We start from the raw sequence: 25,413 nt of genomic DNA, 5'->3' as shown, positions 1-25,413 counted from the left end.
AGAGTTTTGCTGGCGTGTTATTGTCCAAACTAAAGAACGATATCTCCTAGAGAGATTAGCAAAGGAGTAGGCACAGGGTTTGCGACTTTAATTACATTGAAATGTGTAAACATTTCCAATTCTGGGTAACATGTCTGTTTTTCTTGTTTGGCCAGCGAGTTGAGAATCCAGCATGACATACAATGACCCCAGCTTGAATCTGGTCTTAGTTTCTCAGTTAATTTCTATGCTTTCATCATCAAATAAATATTATTTTCCCAGCTTCTCAGTTGGTTTCTTAGCCAAGTCTCTCCCTGCACTACAACCTAATTCTGAAGTTATCCAGAAACATTTCACAGTATTCATCATTAAGTAATTGTTCCTGCTTTGAGATTATTAATTAAATCATTTCTTTTATTTTAAAATTTACACCAATTTAATTCAATTTCATTTATAAAGCGTCAAATCACAACAACAGCTGCCTCAAGGTGCTTTATATTGTAAGGTAATGACCCTAAAAAATACAAAGAAAAGCGAGAAAACCTCAATAATCATACGACCAAGCCCTGAGGAAGTACTTTGGAGACGGTGGGAACGAAAAACTCCCTCTTAACAGGGCGGATCCTACCATATTTTGTTTCGGATGTTTGTTGCACTTAAATGTTTCAGATCATCAAACAAATGTAAATATTAGACAAAGATAATAAAATTAAACACAACATGTATACAAAACGTCTAAATTAAGGTGTTTATTATTAAGGGTGGAAAAAATCCAAACCTAAAAGGTCCTACATATTCCATATGTTTGTAGAATGATCCCCGTCTTACCTGGCCACACCCAACAACTTATGCATAAAACATCTGTGCTCGTGGAAATCACTGATAGTTTAATTATAACGTTCTCCAAGTGGCCCTAGAGCTGGAGAGAGTCTCTCACTGAGACAACCAAGATTACAACATAACCAAACATTCTCTATTGTATCTTGACTGTCTCTCCACTCTGTTAACTCTTTAGGACACCCCAAGAGGAGGTGGAGCAGCCCAATATTCTGACCACAACACTGTAAAAACTGTAAAAACCATTAATGAATGTGTATATTTACATGCTAACTAGGTCCGGGCTTTGTAAAATGTGAGCATTCATGCCTGAAAGCCAGAGAGGCTATCGGTCTACAAGACTCAAGACTGGATGCAGGAGGGAAAATGGAGTGTCCGCTCTGACTAGCCCACAAGACCCTATGCCTTTGGAAACCTGGCTAGCTGTGATGGTAAAACCAATAATAAGACTACAGCCATCAATGAGACGTGTATAGCTGCCAGCAGCTTATTTCATGGACTTAACTGTCCCAAGAGATATTCTGATAAGTCTCTAGATTTCAAACTGTAATTTTATTTATTCATTTGTATAAAGCTCATGCATGAAAGAAAACAAGACAAAATTAACAAAGGCAAACCTAAAGATCAAGTGTCACAGAATAATATGTTTGCACAAATCAAAGATGTTATCAGGAAATTCATACAGTAAACCATTAGTAAAGTTAGCTTTTTGAAAAAAGTTCAACACAATTTAAAGAAAAGTAATTAAAATACATTTGATTTATTAATATTGCAAGAAAATTCAAATATTTACACTGCACTGATTTAACATTTTACAGTTAAGCAGCAGAAAAAGGATGAATACCCTTATGGCAGCACTTGCCTCACATTAAAAGAAAATTATACAATAAAATGTTTGATAGGATTTTTTTTTGATAGGATGGAGATGTTCCCTCTTAGACTACTGATTTCTGGGAACAAACTTGAGTTTTACAGGCTGAACTGGCTGAACCTTCCAGTCAAACTGAAGTGGAATCTAAAAAAAAGAAAAGAAATGGATGTAACATCAGTGACAGGACAGCAGAGTACCATGACAGTCTAAATGTGGAGGATTGCTGCTCTTACCATTGTCTCTTTGCATGTTTCCAAAGTGTACTTCTGCAAGAGACGGACAATAACCATCTTCATGACGAGGAGGGCGTAGCGCATCCCAACGCAGTTACGAGGGCCGAGTCCAAATGGCATGAACGCGTATGGGTTCACCTCCTCCATGTTGTCTTTACTGAACCTGCAGATACAGATCAAACAAACTTTAAAAATGTAGATATGTATAATCAAATAATTCTCATTGTATTGAGCCATGATTTTTAGGCAGTCTGTAGACCTACAACGTAAAGATGCCAAACCATCTAAGCAGGGATTAGGGACCCACTGGCCAGTTAGATCTTACAGCAGGGAAAAACCTATGATCAAAGCAGTACTTAGGTGGAAGCTATAATGGATAAAACATTCGAAAGATCTAGCAAAGATAAAGCAAAGCATAATGTCCCAGGTTTCACTAATTACAGCATGACCAGGTTCTTTATGACCTTGTGATGACACACCTACACATTTACCTCTCTGGTCTGAAAAGCTCAGGTGAGTCCCAGTAGCGTGGGTCTTTGTGCAACACCCACGCAGGAATCCTAATTGTGGTTCCTTCGGGGATGGTGAGTCCATTCACTTGCACAGTTCTTTTGCACACCCTGTTGAGGCGAGGGGCAGTGGGAAACAGTCGCATTGATTCAAGTATAACTTGGTCCAGGTACTGTAGACCGGTCAGCTCTTCATATGAAATGGGTGCCTAGACAAAATATAAAGAAGAAGGCAAACATAAAAACAAATATGCAAATGGTGTCCACCATTGAATCGAGAATGGCAACAAATTATGTGATGAATTACTGTACATCTTTCTTCAGCTTAGCATCAATTTCTTTGTGTAAGGTCTGCAACGCATCAGGGTTGGTGGCCAGATTATAAAGGATGTTAGTTAGAGTGGTACTGGTGGTCTCGTAGCCTCCAAAGATGAAGACCAAGGCCTGGGAAAGGATCTCATGTTCAGTCAAACCTATGGAAAGAACATAATTAATTATCTTATTTAAGCGTAATCAGTAGCTAGTACTTTCTCACCCCTGCGGGCAGTTAGAGTTAGGGTTAGGGTTAAAGCTGGTGCTACTAATTCCTACAGGCATTCTGAATTTTCTGGAGTCTTGGAACACACTGTGGTACCATACCCTCATGAGCATCAGTTTAACAGTGTTGTACTGCAGAAAGTAGTGTGTTACTACAAAAATGGCAAGAAAAAGGCAATTAAGATGGAAGAGAGACAGACTATCATAACACTTAAAAATGTAGGTGCTTTTTTACAGAGAAATTGTAAACAAAGTCAGACCCAAAGAAACGACTGAATTCGAGGACAAGTTTCTGAGAGTTAACAGCTTGCATGATAGGCAGCTCACAGGAACACAGCTTAATAGTGGTTGTAGTTATTAGGAGTTGGGATGGTGTGTGTTGTTGCTGTCCTGTCATTTCCCTTTTTCAGTGCAGACGGGCAGGACTGTGATCTATTGGATTCCCTGGCATACCTGCAGGGCATCAGGCATCATCAGCTGGGGCTATTTGAGGAGCAGCGCAGCTGCTGTCTGGTGTCAGAGTATTGCCTCATCCAGAAGTGGTAACGTGTTGGTCTCTTTCTGAATATTGGTCACCCTCATCAGCCTGCACCATCACCAGCCCGCACCCTATTTGCCTAATCCACCAGCTCCTCACACCCCCTGGCCCAGCCTGTCACCAAACTTGTGGCAAGTAAGCTCTCCAACTCTCTCACCTCACATAGTCCTCGTCTTCCTCTCACCGTGTCTATTCTCTAATCACTGCTCCCTTGCCTTCCCATAGACTGTTTGAGTCCTCCACCAGTTATGACGGCAATCCCAGAACTGTGTTATTGTAAAGAAATCATTTACGCTCTAGCTTAAAGTGTCTGTGTGATCTGCTACCTGGGTCCACGCGGGTTGACCCTAACAGCAGTAAGCAAGTCTCAGTTTCAAATGTACAGAGAAGACTTCAAGCTGCAGGCATGACAGGGCGAGTTGAAGCAAGACGCTAAGTCGCTAAGACGTTGGAACAAGACAAAGAGGCTTGCCTGGGTCATGAAACACCACCATTGGACTATTTGAAGACTGGAAGAAGGTATGGACTGATGAATCCAAATTTGAAATCTTCAGTTCATCATGCAGGACATTTGTACACCATCAAGAAGGCAAATTTTTGGTTCCACAGTGTGTGGCATCAACTGTCAAACATGGAGGAGGAAGAGTGATGGTCTGGGGCTGTTTTGCTGGATCCAGGTTCGGTGACTTGTACAGAGGGAGAGGCACCCTGAACCAAAACAACTACCACAACATTCTGCAGCGGCATGCAACACCCTCTGGTATGAACCTAGTTGGTCAGGGGTTCATCCTACAGCAAGGTAATGACTCAAAACATAAGTCCAAGCATTGCCAGACTGCCTCAGGAAAAAAAGAACAAGATGTAACCTTGAAATCAGGAAGTGGGCAACACAGTCTTCCGACTCAAACCTTTGGTTTGGGTTGGACTGGGCAGAAGAATTTTTTGTTTTATTGTAGAAAGAATGCCATGGGTGTGTCCAGCTGTTATATCTGTCAAAGGTGGCTGCTTTGATGATTCAAAAGTTTAGAATACATTTTGGTTCATAAATTGATTCCATGATTTCTTTTTTTTAAACTCCAACTGTATATTTGTAATATTCATTCGTTTCATTTCAGAGTGCAATGACACATTAAACTGCATCATTTTTAATAAAAAGATACAAGAACAGACTATGCTTTTAAGATTAATACTAAAACTTTCTGTGATGGAGTGTGGTTTGTGGCTCAGCTGCAGGGGAAGGGTGTAGCAGCAGGTTATGGGTGTGGTGTCAGAGGCTGCACACACCTGAGCTCCATCATCTAGTCATGGCTCCCCGATAAAGGATGTGCTGGGACCTGAGGTAGGAGGTGTGTGCGCTACAGGGCAGCTGAAAAGTTGCTCAGTGAAACTGTACATTTAGTTAAGGGTGTGCATTGGCACCAATGCACACCCTTAACCTTGATTCTTGTCTTCTGTAGTTTACATTCTGGCTGAAGGGGTACATGTTGACCTGAGATCCAACTTGGTTAATGTAATTTTTTATAGCCAGATTATCAAAAATGTTACAATAGCTAGGATGGCTCTATAAATATTTACAGGGATGTCGTCGTGATGTGTAGAGCCCTTCAGCTATTTATCATCAAGCTCCTGGTTTATAATATATGATACTGACTGACTGGTCTTTTGAGACATATGAGCAGATTGATGTCATGAGAAAAATGTGTGTGTTAAACCCTTGATCCTGAGTTGTCTAAAGTAAATGTGACATAGGTGACTGGGTTATTCTGGATTACTTCTGTGGTAAACACATACCTTTACTTGGCTGTTCTTCATCGTTCTTATACGTCTTTTCTGGGATCTCACTCTGGATCAACACCTGCAGGAAGTCTGCTCGAGCCTACATCAGAAAAGACAATATTCAAATGTGCTCACATGTGGATGATTGAGAGTCAACAGCAGAAGAAAAATATCAATAATGTTTGCGGTGTGCATAGACTGTATATAAAAAATGGCAAATGATTCCAGGTATTGCCCTAAATTATTTTCCTGTAGCTTACAGGGAGCAAGTCCTGTGGTTTCAAAGCTAGATGTATATGGAAAACAACCTTCTCTTGTCTCTCATGTCTATAAAGATTTCTGATGAGCTGATGGCCTCTGCGACTAGTTTCATGTCCTTGTCAATTTAATGCTTACAGATTTGTCTTCATGATGCTGGTTTTTAAATTTCTTGAGGATGTTGTAGAAAAAGTCAACACTGTCCTTGGGTGTGATTTCCATGTTCAGGAACTTTGCCAGACGTCCACCAAACGGAACTGCCACTGAAATGAGACCAGACTGAATACCGGTAAGCAAAATTTGACATCCTGCAGATACTATTGAGTTTGCTTTCTGAAAACAAATCAATTAAATGAGTTTTTAAAAGTCAAAAGAAGGACATACTTATGAATAAGAAAAGCCACATTTTGAATTTAAGGAACTTTTGGACTTGAACATTAACTGGATCATTCTGATTGTTTATGGAGTCTGTCTCCACACTGAAAGAAGCACTGGTCACAGTGTCTAAACTGTAAGGAGCCACAAACCTATTAGAGTTTGAAAAGACAAGTGATCAGTGCATTATTTATTTTAGGACGAACAATTTAATATGTTTGCATATTTCAGATTAACAACATACTGTTTGACAGTGATGGGTTCATCCAAATTCATTTCCTCAAGTTTTGCAACAAGTCGTTCTGCATAGCGAGCAACGAGGGGAAAAACCTTTTTTATATAATGGAGACAGAATAAGAAAATTATGTTATTAATATTCTGTAGATGTTAAATGTCTGTCAGATATGTAGAAAGAAAACAGATCAAAACACACTGATGATGTTTTTACATTTTATTTGTAAACTCGTTTTCTCTATTTTAAAAAGTTTAACAATGTCTTTACAGTGTCTGTGAAATAAATAAGAACATATAATGGGAATTGCTGGCTTTTATTTTTGTACTTCATTTTGTATATAGTTTAATCACATTAGTGGTTATGTCTTGATGCATGCTCAATCATCCAGGTATTGAAATCCAGAAACGTTGATTCTTTTTTTCTGGACGTAGCGTTTTCAGTGGGGGAAATGTTTCATCACCTTTCACCCATTGAAAAAGAAACTTTTTGGGATATAAGTGGTTAATGAACTTAGATATATCAACCTGTTTCAGTCTTCCACTGGTGAAGCATGGAGACACGCTGTTGCGAATTCGTTTCCACCTTTCATCTTTGACTACTACAAGAGCGTCATCCATAGGTCCAGTGAAAAAACCAGTATCCTGTGAAAAGGAAATAATAACTCTCAATGTTTGCTTACATTTCCAACATTGGTTTGCACATATAATGTAATGTAATTGGAATCTTCTCTGTGTTGGCTCTATGTTGATTATTCATATAGAACTTCCTTTGGCTAGATCGACGCACATGGGTACATGCAAAAGTGGAAAGTAAACAAACGACAAATACCAACATCACCATAAATAAGTACTACAGTGTAAAGAGGTTCGAGTAAAATGTAATCAGTAACCCGTCATATTTATCCAGGTTCGTTTGATAATATAGATGTGGGGAAACATGTGATATTTGTTAAAAATATCTCAACTACTACCAGTGCTTATTGATGATTGATTAAATAAGCACATGTCAGAAAACTGTTTCAAAGTACACCACTCACTAGTACAATGCTGATAATTTATATTATTTATATATTATATAACATATTTATATATTGTTTCTGTCCTAGAAACAATAATGTGATGATTTCAATTGGTTTAAATTAGGGCTGTCAAAATTAACGCGTTAACGCAAATTAATCTGCCATCGCGGTCAACGAGATTAAAATTTTTAATGCAATTAACGCATCTGGAGTGCAGAATGACCCAAAATCCCTGAAATGTTTCTGTTAGGCATTTCGAGCAGTTTGTCCAAGTAGAGTTACCTTCACACATGCACAAATGGGCAGTTGATCTGGTAGTGACGGGCACTGAACCAATCAACTCAATATGGAAGATGATAAACGCACATTGGCCTTCTAGATAGGAAATTTGAGTAGTAAAAGAATAATAAGCAGGGGCGGCTCTAGAAGGGTGGCATGGGGTGGCAAGTGCCACCATAAAATGATCCCGTGCCACCCCAGTTTTGCATATGACATTGTTGTTTATTAAAATAAGATAGCATTAACAGTTTGAGCATAGTTACAGTCAACAGTGAATATAAATGCTAAAACTGAATATATTGCATAGTGCCCCCCCCCCCCCCCCCCCCCATTAACAAATGGTTCAGCCCATAGCAGGATGGCTTTTTTCTTGTTTTCAGTAGCAAGCGACGTTTATGATTGTGCCAGACCACATTTTGAACAACACCATGGGAATTTCGGATTTTACACAGGTGGTTGGATGTTACACTCTGTAAATGGAAGGAAAGTGAGTGTTATTAACCCTCTGTGGTCCACGGACATGCTGCGCCTCCAAATCACATTACTGATTTAAGTTAGCAAAAAGCTGCAGCCACGCGGAGTCTCTCTTTCAGCCCACATTGAAAGTTCGGACTTCAAAGTTTATAAATTTTAATTACAGGCCAGTAAATCCAGAGTTATGATAATATATATAAGCCATGCTTTTTTCTAAATACTGTCATCACTTTTGTGTGTGTGTTTTAAGCGTTTTCTAAGGACATCGCGAAAACAGTAAAGAAGGGGGAAATAAAGCCACCTGTTTCCTATCGGTGGAAAAATGTACCATGTCAACCAATTAAAAAAAAAATCAACACTGAGATTTGGTTGTTTAGGAAGAGGGGAGAGTTTTGGGAGTGACAGTAACGACAGCGAGACAGAGCGAGCGAGTGTGTGTGTGAGAGAGAGAGAGAGAGAGAGAGAGAGAAAGAGCGTTTTTAGATGTGGGAGATTTGTGATGGTTAGTGTGGAGTGTATACTTAGTGTAACAGGGCGGCCCTTAGCGGCTGGAAACACAGTGTAGTGGAACAAAGTATTTATTTGCTATACAGCTGTCCTTACAACAATTAACTTGTCGAGCTTCTTCACAGCACAAAAATCCACCCTCTGATGACAACTGGCAGCCTTAAATATGTTCAGCTGTCACAGACTAAACCATTATTCCACTCTCAGGTAAATTCTTAAATCCCAACCTTCCACCACAGTATACAATATATCAATAAGAATAAATAAATACATAAATACATTTTCACATTTACATATTAATAAATATTTCACACTTAATGTTACACCAAACCCAATATTATAAAAACCCAGAAACCCAAGCACAAGATTCACCACACTCTCTTTACCAATGGTCTCTCCCGGAACCTTTAAATGGTGTCTGGACCCCCAGGGAAACATTTGCCCAAACACCTTGAAGAGGACACAGGCAAGAAAGCTGAGTAATCATTATCTTACAAACACCTATTTGCACCACTTTTATCCCTAGATTTCACACACACATTTGCATTAGTTTTCCTTACTGGTAAACCTTAATCACAATCTCAATCACCATTCTTCTCTCCTGACAGACAACCACCACATTCCTTGACGAGGAGCAGCTGTGCAGGATCTGAAACAAGGCTACCAACTGATTTTAAAATCCCCAATAAATAGTCAATAAATATTTAAACTTCTTGTGTGCAAATCCATGCTCAAAGTGCAACGCTAAATAAAGTGCTTGATAAGGTGCTTTTAATAAAGTGAAAGGTGTGCTCTAAAGTGCTATACAGATAATATAAATAAATTTAGTAAGGGAGTCCTCTTCCTTACACTTAGTGTGTTGTGTTGCCTTGTGTAGTTCTGTTGTCGTTTTGCCTTGTGTGTCAGTGAGGTCACTAATGAACACAAAGGCACATTTGCAATGTAAAAACTGTCACTAAGTGATACCCCTCCTGTTGTCAGGCCTGCAGGTTTATCCCTGTGCTGTTCTGTCTTTTGGTGGACAAACTTTTTTTTTTTACTGTCACACATCATTTGTGGGGCATCTTATTGCGAAACCTGATTGTTCTCTCATTTTAGTTTTAGTAATATTTTTAAATGGTTGTGCAAAATTTAAAAACTCAGCAGATGTATTGGCTGCATTTTTAGATAAATAGTTGCATATGTTTACAAAATGTACAATTATATTATATTTGCATTTCAAGTTATAAAAATTTACTCAACATGTCTGTGTTTTTTTTTTTTTACAGTAAAAAAATACTACTAGGATTTTAAGTTCTTTGTGTGATTTCAGATCAGTAATACTAATGCAGTATGTCAGTGAAAAAACAACTAAATTCAGTTGAGCTAAAAAAAAAGAAGGAATAATACCAAGCAAGGCAAGGGGAAAAAATAAAATAAAACAATTTGAGGGTGAAATACAAACGTAAACTCAAAAGGAGTTTGTTGTATTTCAGTGGGTTAATCCAACAAATGATGAAAAATTAGGTTTAAATTTTTGTTCATGACAGTGCAGATTTCTGACATTTTGTGCAATTTAAGCATGTAACAATGTGATAGTTTTCTAACAAAAAAAGTGTGAAACTTAATTTAGACTTGTGTTTGTAAATGAACTGCCCCATGCTGTGTAGCTTTGTGGATTTTATACTTATTGGGCTACATATTTATTTATCACACAGGCTATACAGTACATAAAATAAAAACGCAAATGTAAGTGCGTAATTATGTGGGCTACAGACAATAATTAAGTTATAGACTATATTTATATGAAAAACATACTTACTGCATTTGAATCATTTTAACCATATGTAACCACCTGCATATGTGTTTGGAAAAAAAAATGCTTTGATTTTGCCACCCCATTTGATTTCTTTGCCACCCTCATGCCACCCTAAGAAAATTTCTCTAGATCCGCCCCTGATAACAAGACGGAACAGTCGACCGACATAAAGTATTATTGCACGCTGTGCAAGAATGAATTTTCTTTTCATCAAAGCACTTCCAGCTTAAATTATCACATTGACACGAACCATACGTTAGCCAGGGGTGCTGCAAGCACTTTGACTAACGCGTCACCCAACTTGCAGCAAAATGAAATGCGATTAATATAGAAAAAAAAAGAATGATATTTAGTCGTGATTAATCAAAATTAATCCACAGTAACCCTGTGATAAATCAAATTAAACATTTTAACTGTTGACAGAACTAATATATATTGTTATGTTATATATTAGTGTATACTTAACTATTAGTATATAGTTTTTTTTAAGTTGTATTTCACAGGAGAGAACCTGTGTTCAGAGATTGAAGAAAACTATTCAAATTCTCTTTGAATTTAAGCACACATTCTTTGTGTTTATTCTGCATTTACTTCATTATATTGCATAAATGTCAGTTACAAGCTTAACTAAAAGTTTAAATAAAGTTTTAAAAAAGTAATATCAACCAGGCTATTGACCAAGTAATTGTGATTAATTATGATTAATTACAGAAAGTTGTGAGATTAATTAGATAATTTTTAATATATTGATAGCACTAGTTTAAATACATAAACCCTTCGTGCAATTAGCTTTGATTCTGTTATACACAGTAAGATAGATAACATCTGTTTTTGTTCTCTAGTTTTTATGTGAAACAGTGAAGTGTGTTTCCTGGTTTGCTTCATGTTCTTCAGCTGCTGTGTTGGCTGATGTAACCCTTGAGTAATAAAAGTGTAACTCTTTGTGTAAAGCACAGAGAACTGCTGCAAGTTCAGCCTCTTGGATTTTAATATTACTTCATTTACATTTCATGTGGTAACAGTCTTTCCCTGTAGTGCTGCTGTTGTTTTCCTAAACACATCAGCCTGACACTATAAACTACAGCATTTCCCAAGTTGCTTTTGAAATCACTGCTAGCAATTTTGTTAATGTAAAAAAGTGAAAAAGCATTTGTACCTATGTTTTGCTACCATTTTACGTTCTATGGAGAGTGGCAGGACGTCCAAAGGTTTTGTAAAGATCCAGTTTTGTTTATTGATCTAAGCCTGAACAGCTACGCGTAGTGTCCAGTAGAGGGCTCTGTTGCTTAGTTAGTGGCAAGCTGCACTTCCAGCTCAGACCGGTTTTGTGGCGCACATGTCCCAGTAGGCAGCTCTCAATGAAGCGTGAAACAGCGTGATACCGGACTCTAGCGAAATTAACAATTTGCAGCCCTTGGAATGCGGAGCGAGGTACATGTTTTAAGTTGTATTTGATTGCTTATTTGATATTTTGTTGTATTTTCTGCTTTATTTGAGTTCATATTTGTAATAAGCGTCTAAGAAAATGTATTTTGTGTTTCTGTTTAGTTTTCACGGTGCATTGGCGCACCTCAGCACTGTTCTGAATGAATCTCAAAGTAAAAATTACTGCACCCGTCGAGGCTCTCTCTATTTCTTCCTTGGTCCGTGGGACTGCTACAGGTTTCATGAAATCTAATAAATTATGCAACTTGACAGAAATCTGAGAGCAGATGTCAGCATTGTACTACATCTGATTTGCTGAACTTTCACTTTGGTATATGATAGAAAGAGGAGCTTCTTACCCTGCGGTTGGTGAACACAGAGTAGCACTCCTTCACCATCACGGTTTTAACAATCTCAGGGTCGGCCACCATTAACAACGGCGTTCGTCCATCGTACAAGCTGCAAAAAAGACAACAGCCTTTTATTTTACAATGACACAATGACTAATTGTTTAACACATTTTTTGTTTTTTGTTTTGCTTTAGATCGCAGCATTATTGACAATGAATTCAGAATTGTTGTATTTTATTTCTTTTTAAAATTTTATTTCTTCTTCTTTTTTGGAGGGTATTGCATGGCTGACAAACATATTTTAACATGAGTGAACTTCCTGGTTGATGAAGTAAATACTCACCCCCAGATGTCACCATACTTGGCATGACACTCTAGGTCAAAATCAAGAATTCCCTGCAAAAAGTTATAGGAAAATGTGTTTTAGTGTCAATATGCCACTGAGTAGGACATGTGCATTCAAAATACAGAGAAGTCAGGCAGGTCAGTGACGATTGATAAGGACATTAAATATGTCCTTCTCACTTCTTCAAGATCAAATCAGTCAGCTCCTCGTATCCCAGTCTCTAAGGTGAGTTTGGTTTCTGTGCGTACCTTTCTTATGCCCAGCATCGTTCCAATATAAGGCAGGGGCCTCGGTCCAAGTATCCCCAGCTTTTTGAAGAACCGATATGGCCATAATCCGTACCTGTGTCACAAAACAGAGAAAATCTGAAATCGTCAGTTGGACATTAAAATAAAGGGAATACAGGAGAAACAAAACTCCACGTACGGGTGGTTTGAACGCGACATAAGATAAGGGCTCGATTGTCTTGCAAAACAGTAGTCGAGGAATACTCACAGTAATATCAGCGTGAAAAGCAGGACCAGCAAAGTCCAGGTGGTTGCTGAAAACAGCATGAAAAACATTCCGACTTCTTTCCGACAAAAAGCTACAGATGAGAAAGAAGGCTGGAAAATCTGTGTTTTTAAAACATCTGCTTCTGTGTGGTGGGAGGAGTCTATGAGACAGAAATGTGATTATGTAATAAGCTCCATAAAGGGTCAGAGGCGGGTCAGAAGCTTTTAAACCTTTTTTCTTCGCATTCTTATTCAGTTGTTGCACAAACACAGTGAGAAGAAAAGACACTTTAGCCTTCACACTGAACACCACTGCCTGCAAAATATGGCTTCTCCAAGAAAATCAAGAAAAATAAAGTTTTATTTAAGCTAAAACATTAAATTTCTTTTTTCTTCTTTTTTGGCTGTTCTTATTAAACGCATTTTTGATCTGTTTTCATCTTGTCGGATATTCAGTTGCATTCAGGGTAGAAGGTCAACTAAAAGACAAAAATATTTCTGCCGTGAGTGTGAAATTGCTCTGTAAATTAGCTTTCGTATTGAATCATTTTAATATTTCTTCACGGTTATAATAAAGCGGTTAGAATCTGAAGTTCTTCATTATCCCCATAATAGTTATTTTTCCACCTTCCATGGCTGCTACGTGATGTAGTTGGTCTGTGATTTACTTTTGACATAAAAGTCTTGTTATCTGATTCTCTTTTTTTATGATGTTTGTGTGAAACTATTACAGCTGCGCATGCTCTGCAGTTTTGTGTAACCTTTCCCACAATAACACAGTAAACGCAAAGAGATCTGTGGCCAACTACTTTCTCCCATTGCATGAAGATGGCGCCGGATGTCATGGCACGCCGTCTCTCGGTTCTGCAATGTTTATGTTTTATGTTCTTAGTGGTGTCCCTGCTAGTTTTAAAAACCCACTCCCTGTTGGTATATGAGCGACAGACGCTGCTTAATATCCGTGTCTCACTGTTGAAGCTCCCCAGCGTTAGCAAGCGATGTGGAGGACGCCTGGCGTCGGTACCGGGGGAACTGCATCGCCGTGATCCCCCCTGAAATCCTTCGAAACGGAAGCGCTGGAGAAGTGGACGAATGCGCAGCACGCGCTCTGGGAAGCGTGTTCGGGTCAGAAATTGGATGCGGCGGGTCCTTACCATCGGTGACCCTGGCTGCTTAGGACTTTATTTTGGCCTCAGCGCTGCCTTCTTCCTGTTTACCCGACGTCATTTCGTGCCCCGTTTCTGTGGAACAACCTCCCTCAAGATATTCGGCAGGCATGCTCTGTGGAGGTTTTCAAAACTAAGTTGAAGACACATTTGTTCACCTTATCCTTAATTCTATGGCTTTTAGTTTTTAAATTTTTATTGTTTTTTTAACTTGTATTGTGTCTCTTACCTGTATTGCTATGTATCGCTTTTATTTTATTTATAAAATAAATATATTCTTTAGTTGTACAGCACTTTGTTTGAAAGCGCTTTATAAATAAAGTTGTTGTTGTTATTACTATTATTATTATTATTATTATTATTATTATTATAAAAATGCTGGTGTAAAGTTAGTGATATTGGTCACATGTATCAGATTTTTTAGTGCAAGTTTGCATGATTTTTTTTTTACGTCACATTGTGTCCTGCGTCCTGATCGCTGATCGTCACGTCTCTCCTGTACAGTACAGAATCGCTGCATCGATCGCTAGCAGTGTAACTCTGAAGTGCAGTACTGTATGTCCACGATGTCCATGAAACGTTTTGCACCGTCAAAAAATAAAATTGGCTACTTGATTTCACCTATCGCTGGTTATTTTTAGAACATAACACCCGCGATAAACGAGGGACAGCTGAGAAATATAACATTTGAATCCCTTTTCTCTTTTGCTCTGGGGCGCGGGGGAAAAATATCGACAAGTCGATGAACATCATTTACAGATATATTGGGTAAATACCCAAGACATCTATAGAAATGTAAATCACCGCTTGATTCATTCATTTGCTTAACTTGTTTTGGACCGTAAACCAGGCGCTAATAGGACACCGGAAACAAAGCTCCCCACAGGAGTTTCCGCACCGGAAGTAGCATATGCTAATGTGCACATAGTCAATATATGTGAATCCCTGCAACGCCTAATATTGTTATTTCAGAAACAGCAGCTCCACCCACCTGCTGTTCAACTCTCAGCTTTGAGGGACAGCCAAGTAGAAGAAAGTTTGATAGGTGGAAGGTTTAGTATTATTGTTAGGAATTTCTTGCATTTAAGAATTCAATCAAAAGATCTCAAAGACAGGATTCAAATTTATCTTGTGACTCTTTGGTGTGTCTCTATTTGGACGATCTGATATCCTCGTGTTGCCGTTGTTCCCACATCATCATAATTAATGTTGTTCCAGGGTCCACATTACAAGTAACCAATCACCTTCTTGTGACGTCATACTTTTGCGACTTCGAAAAATACCCGCCTTAAAAAAACAAATTCGAGAAACCGCCTTTTGTCCGCCGATCCAGCAATTTCAACCTTTTGTCTGCCGATCCAGCAATTTCAATTCCTCTCAGGATACTTTTCTTTAATAAACGGTAAGCATAATACATATGTTTTCCTTGAAATGGATAGCTGTTTGTTTGCTAGTGATAGGCTACTTGCGAACCAGTGTTCTCCAGACAGAGAATTGCGTGTCAATGTATTATGATTTATTATGAAAGTACAGGTGAATATAGCTCTCCCGTCAATATATTATGATATATAATAAATGTACAGGTGAATATAGCTGTCATAACAATGTCGGGCAAAATTGCAGTAGCTTTCCTGATCATTTTACAAACATAAGTGAAGAGAATCTGGACTAAAAGGCCTAGACTTATGGTTGTGTGCTGAATCTATGAATCAAACTATCACCTGGAAACATAATTAACTGGTCCATAGCTGTGAAACAGGACATGAGTTCTTGATTCTATGGAGATTAACAGTAATCCAGAAATTTACAAATTTGTCCTGGGACATCGTGTAAATGTTGTCCCTGAGACATCGTGTAAATGTTGTCCCAGGGACATTGTGTAAATGTTGTCCCAGGGACATTGTGTAAATGTTGTCCCTGGGACATCGTGTAAATGTTGTCCCAGGGACATTGTGTAAAAGTCCTCTATCAACTTTGAATGACACTCCTGTAGTTGAAAGCACAGACAAAAAATGCACAGAAGATGCAGTTGGAAAACTAAATGCTGTTTTAGACACAGTTAAACAGTGGGCATTCATTCCAGAGGGTATTACTGCAATGATAGATGAACTGCATACAAATGTCTTAAAAACAAAACAAGAAGTAGGCAAAAGTATATGCCAGTACGAAATAAAGACGACAGATAATGCACGCAAAATTAGACCATTGCATTCTAGCAAGAAACGTTCGGCCAGCATCGACATTCCAACAGTCTGTGAAAATGAATGTGAACAGTCGATAACCACTGAAAGAGAGACATCCTGTGGAGAAAATGAAAACCTTTTGGAATACAAAACAAAAAAGAGAAGAGTTAAAGCTAAGTATATGCACAAGTAGAATTTTTTGTAGACATTTCAAAGGGACTGCATCCATTACTTCTGTTTATTGAAACCTAAAGCTGAATAGCTGTCTTAACTTTCTGCCAAGGAACAGATGAAAAGAAATTGTTTGCTCTCTCAAGCAGTTGTTATTTATGTGTGTTATTCATTACTTTGGCTTGGTTGCTGTTTTTGATACAAATTCATCTGTGCCCATTGTAATATTTTCATATGTTGCTACTTTTATATTGCTATGTATTATAAATAAAGGATTACTTATTACTATTAAAGGTCTGCATTTGTAATTGTTGGTATTATTTATAAAATATGCGCTCTTAAGTTTTTTGCTACATAAAACAGTACCTGTCACTTTTTGGACATAGAGTATCAGCTGTTGAGAACCCCTGGCTCATACAAAATAGAAGTAAAACGTTTCAACATCCAGCCTTTTTATGATTAAATACAAAGTGTAATAATAGAGTTATCGGGGTGTGATTTTGTTAATAGTTAGTCTTAAGTGTAAGTTTAATAGTAACGATGAGTAAGAAAATATAGCCAGAATAATGGAATGAGACTAATACCTGACCTCACACTGAGATTTGGTATGAAGTGGCATGTTTGTGCTAATGCTGACATTGGGGCTCAGAGTTCCTCTGTGTGTGTATATTTGTGAATGTTAACTTGGCTAATGTCCAAGGGTTTGACTGCTTTCCTGTTGGATTGTATCACACAGAACGGGGATAAGAGCACCAGTGGCCGTGCACACCCTCATCTCTCTCCTTCACCCGATCATTGTTGTAAACCGGCATTAGCTCAGAGTAGATTAGACTTCAGTATAGTGCAAGTGATTTGATTTTATGATTATTTGATTCAGTTTTTTCTGTGTTCAAACTCAATTACTTAAATAAAATATGTTGAATTCAACCAAATAAATAAATAAACAAATAAACTGTGGACATTACCCAGTGTATAAAAGTTTACATAGGTATAAATAGCTCTAACACTTTACTCCAGCCTGGCGTCCACATATGTGGACATCACATTTTGGGTTATTTAGACCAAAATACTAAATCTTGATCAACAAGTGCCTGATATACAGTTACGAGGACATTATACTGCAACTGTTCTATTCAAATTTCAAATGAATGTCCTCATATGCGGCTCTCATTTTTCTCAGAAACAAAAATTAGGTAAAAAGGTGAGAGTCTCAGGTGAGACTTGTAATTAATTCTGCAGATACACAAACATATAGAAAGTGTCATTTTTTGTTTACTTTAAGTTCTATAGTGTGTACGAAACAAATCAGGACCACAGACTCAACACGCACCACTCAATTTTTGGTGTTCTTTATCAGTTGGCCAAGACAGAAATGTTTTAATCTGTGTGCATTGCTTTTGAGCAAGTCTTTACACAGAAAAGGTTTCAGAAAGGTATTTTTCAGGTTCTTCTGACAAGGCTTCAATTTTGGAAAATGCTGTTTGTTTATAGTGGCAACTTATAAACCCTTTGTGATAAGAACATAGTTACCACAGTCCAAGTCATACCTTCAAAAAGTATGCCCTTTGTGCTCTTGTGGACCCATCCAAAATTTTTCCAGTGATTTGGCTTGGTATTGGATAAATGTGAGGGAAATTCTATAAAAATAACATAAATACACCTATGTTTTCAAATACATTACAAAAAACATAAACGTCAATGTAAATGTCATTATGATCAAACCAGCTTTTCAACATACCTCACACTGCAAATAGATTAGGCCATCGATTATCTTATAAAACACTTATAAATAAATACATATAAATAAAAACAGAACTAAGGAATACGATTCATTAAGTAAATTGTACAATAAAGTGTATTTAAAGCAGAATTTAACATTAGTTTTATGACAACATAAAAGGATTTTTATGTCAAGAGGTACCTCATCTGAAATGTTTGTCTGGTCAAACAGGGATTTCAAACTTGAAATACCAATAGAGTTTGGTCCAGCTACTCCCACAAAGTAATCTGTGAGAAAGCATATGCTGTAGTCAACAGATATCATTTTCTTTTTGCATGCTGCAACCATCATCCATTTCAGTCTTCTAGGAGCTTTGTCTGGTTGTAGTTCTTTTTTCTCCTCCTCTCCCCTCATCTATTAATTAAATTGTTTTCTGACCTTCCTAACTGTTTCCGACCTGTCTTCCCAATGTGATGTTTAAGCAATATATGTATGGTCAGAAGGGGGTGAAATTTTCATTGCAGTTGTACGTGTAACATTGCATGTGATAATAAAAGGCTTGAATGGTTGATTATTCAACATGAGTTGACATTTACCTGACATTGTGAAGGAGTCACAGTTTCTGTAAGGGTGTAAGAACATAACATGTGGATTTGTTACACTTCTTTTTCACAAGTTAATAACAATCAAAAATTTTCATTCCATTATTAACAAGCTATCACACGATGTCCCAGGAACAACATCTACACGATGTCCCAGGGACAACATTTACACGATGTCCCAGGACAAATTTGTAAAATTCTGGATTACTGTTAATCTCCATAGAATCAAGAACTCATGTCCAGTTTCACAGCTATGGACCAGTTAATTATGTTTCCAGGTGATAGTTTGATTCATAGATTCAGCACACAACCATAAATCTAGGCCTTTTAGTCCAGATTCTCTTCATTTATGTTTGTAAAATGATCAGGGAAGCTACTGCAATTTTGCCTGACCCAACTTTTTGGGTGTTTCAGATCTACTGGCGTTTAGATCAACTGGCGTTGGTCGAACAGATGTGTGGCAGTCTTGCGTTTCAGGAGCTGCTACCGACAAACCAGCAAAAAAACGCCAAATGTGTCATCTGTGACACTTGTGAGGTTATCTCAAACACACTCCGTCAGTCTTGATGCTGTTGAACAACAAAATGTTTAAAATGTGGCGAGTTTACCTGGTGATATCCTCATTCGCGACGCGATGGCGAAAACAGCAAACAATTAACACCACGCCGATGTTGTTCACAGGACAGCAAGAGTAAACGATCGGGAGACTCTTGTCGTCGTTATCGTTCCCCTCGCACGGTTTATTTCTCCGGTTTCAGCGTTTTTGCTTCACAACTAAAGCGAGCAGTTTACTTTGTGTGCACTAACATGGACTCGAGTCAACCAGCGCCACCTCTGGCCAAGTGCCACAGCCTACAGCCAGATCAACCTGTGACACATATCTGCAGCATGTTTGATTTCGTTTCTTGCACAACACATTTGTACCTTTCAATTGTGTCTGTTTGTGAATCATGCAAATAAACCTTTGAAATGAATGAAATGATATCATATATTCCTTATTGGCCTACATTTGTACAAAATTCCAAATTATATACACAAAGTCATAGAAATCACCACTCCAATTGGTCATCATGATTTTAATTATCTCTTTTCCCATAACAATGAAATACACCTTGGACAAATATGACAAATCAATATTTAATTAGTGTTGTCACATCACATCCTGTAATGGATCATCTGCCTGTGTCCTTTCCCTGGAAATTAATATTTCCAGCCAATATAGGCAATTCATCAACATGGCTGGAGAGTTGGTAGTTATATATAAAGTCAGTGACTCAGGTGTGTCGCTTGGTTTGTCATCTGTTTGTGAGACTGGAGGAGACGCAATCTTTTGTTTTAAATCTTAGTTAGGAAGATTCCTGTTTTAAAACAAGCACGTATTGTGAGAAATGCAAGAAGCACATCTGCAGAAAGCACACAGTTACATTCTGTCCATCATGTGGACAAAATTGAAAATGTTGAGCATTGAAAAACTGAGAACGTTGGGCAAGTTCAAAAGAAATGTGTTTGTAAGAACGAAAAACCAAATTGTTCCTAAAATAGTTATGGAAAGTCTAACTGTTGTATGTCTGTGTTCTACATGTTTATCTGATGGGAAATAAAGTTGCTATTGTTTCATTGCATTTTTTGAACAATTCTGAGTGGATTTACACAGTACGGATCTAAATGACCCGCAACAAAATCAATGTCATTTTTTTGTTCTTCAACATAATACAAGGGTTCATTTCCAAAACTTGCCTATGATCTTCAATTTGTAGCAGATCCACTATCACACAGCAGCTAGAGCAGTTTCAAATGGAGGTCAGTCCACTGCTGCCACCTGTGGCCAAATACCATAGCCCACTACTAGATTAACCTGTGACACATCTTCACCTGCTGCTATGATGACATTGAGTAGAGGCTGAGTGGCTGCACTTACCCCTGGTACATCCAAATCTACCCACAAACATGTTGAAAGATGCAATGGCAGCAATGTGGATTGTCAACACTAAAAACAATCAGTAAGCAAAGACAACAGGGATCACTTTTTACTGTTTATTTAGCACCCACAACATTTGTAGTCGCCTTCTGCACAGGGAAAGTCCACACACACTGTGTGGTACCACTTTCCACAGAAGGTGCATTCAGTCTGCAAGATTGAATGAGATTGTCAGTCATTGTCTGACTGTTTATTACTATTCACCTGCGGTACATTCACAGTAACTGCCATCTCCTTACAAATGTTTATTAGATTAACCACACTTATACAGACTGTATATAACAACCAACTCTAAAATGTTTTTTCTCAGAAAAGACACAGACAGACTATGCTAACTGTAATGTTCTACCTCAAACTTATGAATAAGTGTTCATAATCTGCTTCGTGAGCCACCATTCTCTTTATTGCCGCTCGTTCAGTTCAACATAAAACACACCCACTTTCGTGAAAACAAACACTCCCCGTTGCCACTACGGTGGACCACAAGGGACAGGAAGCACGGAGTGCAAACATTATAAGCAATACAACATCTCCCTTTTTTTTTTTTTAAATGTCCGCCAGTGACACAGCTGGTATACATTTCAAAATAGAACATCCTGAACATGAGGATAAGGAACAATTTTTCAACACTGCCATGTGTAAAATTACTGGGCATAAAACTAACACCAACAATGCAATGCGGGATATGCACTCATTAGTACATGGACATTTGACATGTTTCCATTTTTTTTTTTTTTTTTTTTATTTTAGGGCAGCGATCCGCCTACACCCTTTACAATCACAGGTCAAGAATAACCCTCGGTTTGACCACTCGTCCTGATCTGGTGGTCCCCCTGCTGCAGCCTCGGTAGTGGTGTGGCGCTGCGATTATAGTAACGCCTCTGATGCTCTTGTCTTTCCATCCGTGTTTTTTGCACAACCGTCGGGCCTATGATGCGAGGTACCAGGTGGCATCCGGTAATGGGAAGCACTGAGCGTAGACGTCGACTCATGAGGAGCTGCGCGGGTGACCTGAAGCCATCGACTGGCGTGTTCCTTTGCTCCAATAGGGACAGGTAGGGATCTACTCCCTGAGCATGAGCTTTATCCAGAACTGATTTGGCCGTTTTGACTGTTCTTTCGGCAAGGCCGTTGCTTTGCGGGTACAAAGGACTTGAGGTCGTGTGGACAAAGTCCCATGTGACTGCAAAATCCTTAAACTCTCGAGAGCTGTACTGTGGGCCGTTATCTGAGATAAGCTTCTCTGGTATACCATGTCTGGCGAATATGGCCTTGAGCTTTTTGATGACGGACCCTGCAGTGGTACAGAATAGCCTTTCGACCTCAAAGTAGCGGCTGTAATAGTCCACAACTACCAAGTAGTCCCGTCCACGCCATGTGAAGAGATCTGAGGCCACTGCCTGCCATGGTCTCTCAGGGATCTGGTGTGGGATGAGAGTAGGGCTGGGCGATATATCGAGTTTTTTAAAAATATCGATATATTTTCATACGAGATATAAGATGTGACAATATCGTTTATATCGATATAGTCTATGTTACGTTATAATTATACTTGTGGAGCCGCAGGTTTGCCTCTCTTTCGTCCACTTTTGTCTCTACGCAACGTTACTCGGCCTCGCCTCTCCTGCACTGAACACAATTCCCCCTCCCCCATAGCTTCACCTGCAGGCAATGACAAGATGAAAGCGGAAAATCTCCGTTAGCGAGTTACCGTGCGTGGGGCTGGATGGCGTCAACGTGTTAGCGAGCTAACCGCGCTAAAGACATGCAGCCCAAAGGGGCTGCACGGCCTAAAATCCTTTCCTTTTCTCAAAAATCGACAGTGCACCTTATGTATGAATTCTGGTTGTGCTTACTGACCGCGAACCGATTTTATGTGGTACACAGCGCTCAGCAATCTGTCAAAAAATGTTTTAATATGACTTTGCTAAGCTACGGAGGTGCACCGCTTGATGGATTGTCGGAGAATTACGGCTACAGAGGAGCCGCCTCGCGGAGTGATACGTACTGTGTGTGTATAAGGACCACAAATGGCACCTGTTCAGAGAGGTGGTGCAGCTGTGAAATCTGTCTCTTTGTTATTATGCTCAGCGTCTATTAGTTTACATTTTGACTGCACAATTGTGAGCTTTTTGTTATGCACAAAAACAACATTGTTTTCTTTTATTTATGGACCATGATTATTTAATATATGCTGATAATTTATTTTTGAGTAATATCTACGCTGTATGTAAATAAAAGTGCCCGTGTGACATCTGGGACACAGTGTGACTAAGAACTCTCTTTTTGTTCTTAACTTATGGCTTTAAAAAAAAAAAAAAATCGAGATATATATCTTATATCGCCATCCAGCTAAAAAATATCGAGATATGAATTCTGGGTCATATCGCCCAGCCCTAGATGAGAGGTTCTTTGGGATTCGCCGCGCGCCTCTCCTGACATATGGAACAGTTTTCCACCGTGGCAGCTATGTCCTTGCCCATGCCTGGCCAGAAGAGGGCGTCCCTTGCTCTCTGCTTACTCCTCTCAATCCCCATGTGCCCAGTGTGGATTCTCTCCAGCATGTTGTTTCTTAGGGCTATTGGCACTATAATTTTGTCACCTTTGAAGATGATGCCATGGAAGTGTGAAATTTCATCTCTGAAATTCCAGAAGTCCAAAGGGGTTTTGGGGCATTTTTTTCTGTCCTCAGGCCAGCCATCCTGCACAATTTGCTTCAGCAGGGTGAGCTGCGGGTCACATCCTGTTGCAGCCTGTATCTCTGAGAGTTTTTTGTCACTTACTGGGAGGCTGTTTATCACTGAGTGGATCTGGTCCTCCATGCCTTCACTCAGTGTGCTGTCTTGGTCGGGCAATGGTTTCCTGGACAGTGTGTCGGCCACAGGTATGTCTTTTCCGGCCGGTGCACAATCTCTATGTCGTATCTCTGCAGCTGTAACAGCATGCGCTGCAGACGAGCAGGGGCTACAGAGATTGGTTTCTTCAGTATGTGCTCCAACGGCTTGTGGTCCGACTCGACGATGACTCTCCTGCCGTATATGTAGGTGTGGAAACGCTTGCATCCAAACAGCACTGCAAAGAGCTCTTTTTCGATCTGTGCATAGTTGACTTCTGTTGGGGTCAGTGTCTTTGAAGCATATGCTATTGGGTGTCCGTCCTGCATCAACACAGCTCCCAAACCATACTTCGATGCATCTACCTGTAGCCGTAGCTCCTTGGTCGTGTCGTAGTATGCCAGTATGGGGCCTGGTTCTCTGGTTATGAGATCTTTCATTTGCTGGAAGACTCTGTCGTGGGTCTGATCCCAGATGAACTCCGAATCTTGTTTGAGCAGCTGACGCAGCGGTGCGTTCACCTCTGATAGTCGTGGTGCGAATCTGGACAGGTAGTTCGCCATTCCAAGGATTGTCTCAAGCTCATTCTTATTCTCAGGAGGTGGCATGTCCTTTATGGCCTGCAGTTTCTTTGGGTCTGGCTGGATGCCCTCCCGGGTGAGTTTGTGTCCAAAGTAACTCACTTCTGTGGCGCCTATGACACATTTCTCTGGATTGAGACGTACTCCTCGCTCCCGTGTGCGCTCAAGCATGGCACGGAGGTTCTCGTCGTGTTCCTCCTTTGTCCTGCCAAACACGAGGATGTCATCCATGATGGCTGCCACTCCATTGAGCCCTTCATACGTCTCATCGATTTTCCTTTGGAAAATGTCCTGTGCTGATATTATCCCAAAAGGAAGGCGCAGAAAACGGTACCTGCCAAAGGTCGTGTTGAAGGTGGTGAGGTGCGATGACTTGGTGGTTAGTTGGATGGCCCAATAGCCTGAGCGAGCATCCATGACACTGAAGTACTGTGCTCCTGCCAGCTTTGGTGTGATGTCATCCAATGTTGGAAGCGGGTAATGAGGTCTTTTGATGGCTTTGTTTAATTCGCGAGGATCGAGGCATACTCTGAGCTTCCCAGTACGCTTCTCTGCGACCACCAGTCCATTTACCCATTCTGTGGGTTCTTTTACTTTGACGATTATGCGGTTTTTCTCCATGTCATCCAGCTCCCGTTTCAGTCGTTCCCGCAGTGTGAAAGGGATCCTCCGGGGGGGGGGGGGGCACACAACGGGCATGGCGTCTGGGTCAATGTGTAAGTCGCATTCTCCTGGGAATTTCCCTATGCCCTCGAACACATCGGCAAACTCCTCCATGACGTTTGTGATCTGTACTGACATGACCAGCTTGACTAGGTTTAGATCCAGGCATGCTCTCAACCCTAAGATGGGGGGTGCTGCAGTGTCTACTATGTCAAAAGTCAGCATCTTGTGAATGTCTTTCCACCTGCACTTCAACTGGCATGTGCCTTTGATGTTGAGTTTTTCTCCTCCATAGCCAGATAGTGTGCGTGTGGGCGGTGCCAAGCTAACCTGCTTAAAACACTTCTTAAACAATCGGGCAGGGATGACGTTAGCAGTGGCTCCTGTGTCAAGCTTAAAACTCACGGTGTGATGCAGTGAGCCTACTTCTACGTCAGCATAAGCCTGTTCATCGGCCTCCCCTTCGTTGCACTTTGTTATGGAATCTGTGAATAGCTCCGCTTCATCGCTTGGAGTGTCAGGGTTAATAGAGTACACTGGGTTGGGTTGGTGTGGTGCTTGTGAACGGCATGCTTTGGCAAAGTGGTTCATTTTATTACACTTTTTGCACCTCTTCCCTTTTGCAGGACACTCCTCCTTCTGGCTGTGTGCTCGTGCACATCTTCCACACACTTTT

At 39.7% G+C, this 25,413-nt stretch overlaps 1 protein-coding gene and 1 long non-coding RNA gene across 2 annotated transcripts; one reads left to right on the top strand and one right to left on the bottom strand.

Moving 5' to 3' along the window:
- Positions 1-1,545: 1,545 nt before the first annotated feature.
- Positions 1,546-14,155, bottom strand: LOC113034479 (cytochrome P450 3A56-like). Its single transcript, XM_026189013.1, has 14 exons — positions 13,810-14,155; positions 12,841-13,000; positions 12,594-12,687; positions 12,343-12,395; positions 12,009-12,108; positions 6,673-6,789; positions 6,158-6,243; positions 5,923-6,065; positions 5,677-5,801; positions 5,296-5,380; positions 2,742-2,902; positions 2,412-2,638; positions 1,921-2,083; positions 1,546-1,831 (listed from the first exon to the last, which is right to left on the bottom strand). The coding sequence occupies exons 1-14, from the start codon at positions 13,994-13,996 to the stop codon at positions 1,757-1,759; spliced, it is 1,776 nt and encodes a 591-aa protein (XP_026044798.1). The 5' UTR covers positions 13,997-14,155; the 3' UTR covers positions 1,546-1,756.
- LOC113034482 (uncharacterized) lies at positions 10,776-11,925 on the top strand. The gene is made up of 2 exons (XR_003274186.1): positions 10,776-11,655; positions 11,773-11,925. It is a non-coding gene; the product is annotated as an uncharacterized LOC113034482 (long non-coding RNA).
- Positions 14,156-25,413: the final 11,258 nt, after the last annotated feature.

Source organism: Astatotilapia calliptera, chromosome 13 (genome assembly GCF_900246225.1).
Source record: "Astatotilapia calliptera chromosome 13, fAstCal1.2, whole genome shotgun sequence".
Classification (NCBI taxonomy): domain Eukaryota; kingdom Metazoa; phylum Chordata; class Actinopteri; order Cichliformes; family Cichlidae; genus Astatotilapia; species Astatotilapia calliptera.
The sequence above is the reverse complement of the archived record's forward strand: the minus strand, read 5'-3'. Positions and strand labels throughout refer to the sequence as shown.

Bases quoted from the DNA above. Each gene is read 5' to 3' on its own strand.
- LOC113034479 (XM_026189013.1), bottom strand. From the start codon at position 13,996: ATGGTAAGGACCCGCCGCATCCAATTTCTGACCCGAACACGCTTCCCA. The intron at 13,001-13,809 runs GTGAGACACGGA...TCTGTCTCATAG, and splicing joins AACGCTGGGGAGCTTCAACA to ACTCCTCCCACCACACAGAA. The intron at 6,066-6,157 runs GTATGTTGTTAA...AAACTCTAATAG, and splicing joins GAACCCATCACTGTCAAACA to GTTTGTGGCTCCTTACAGTT.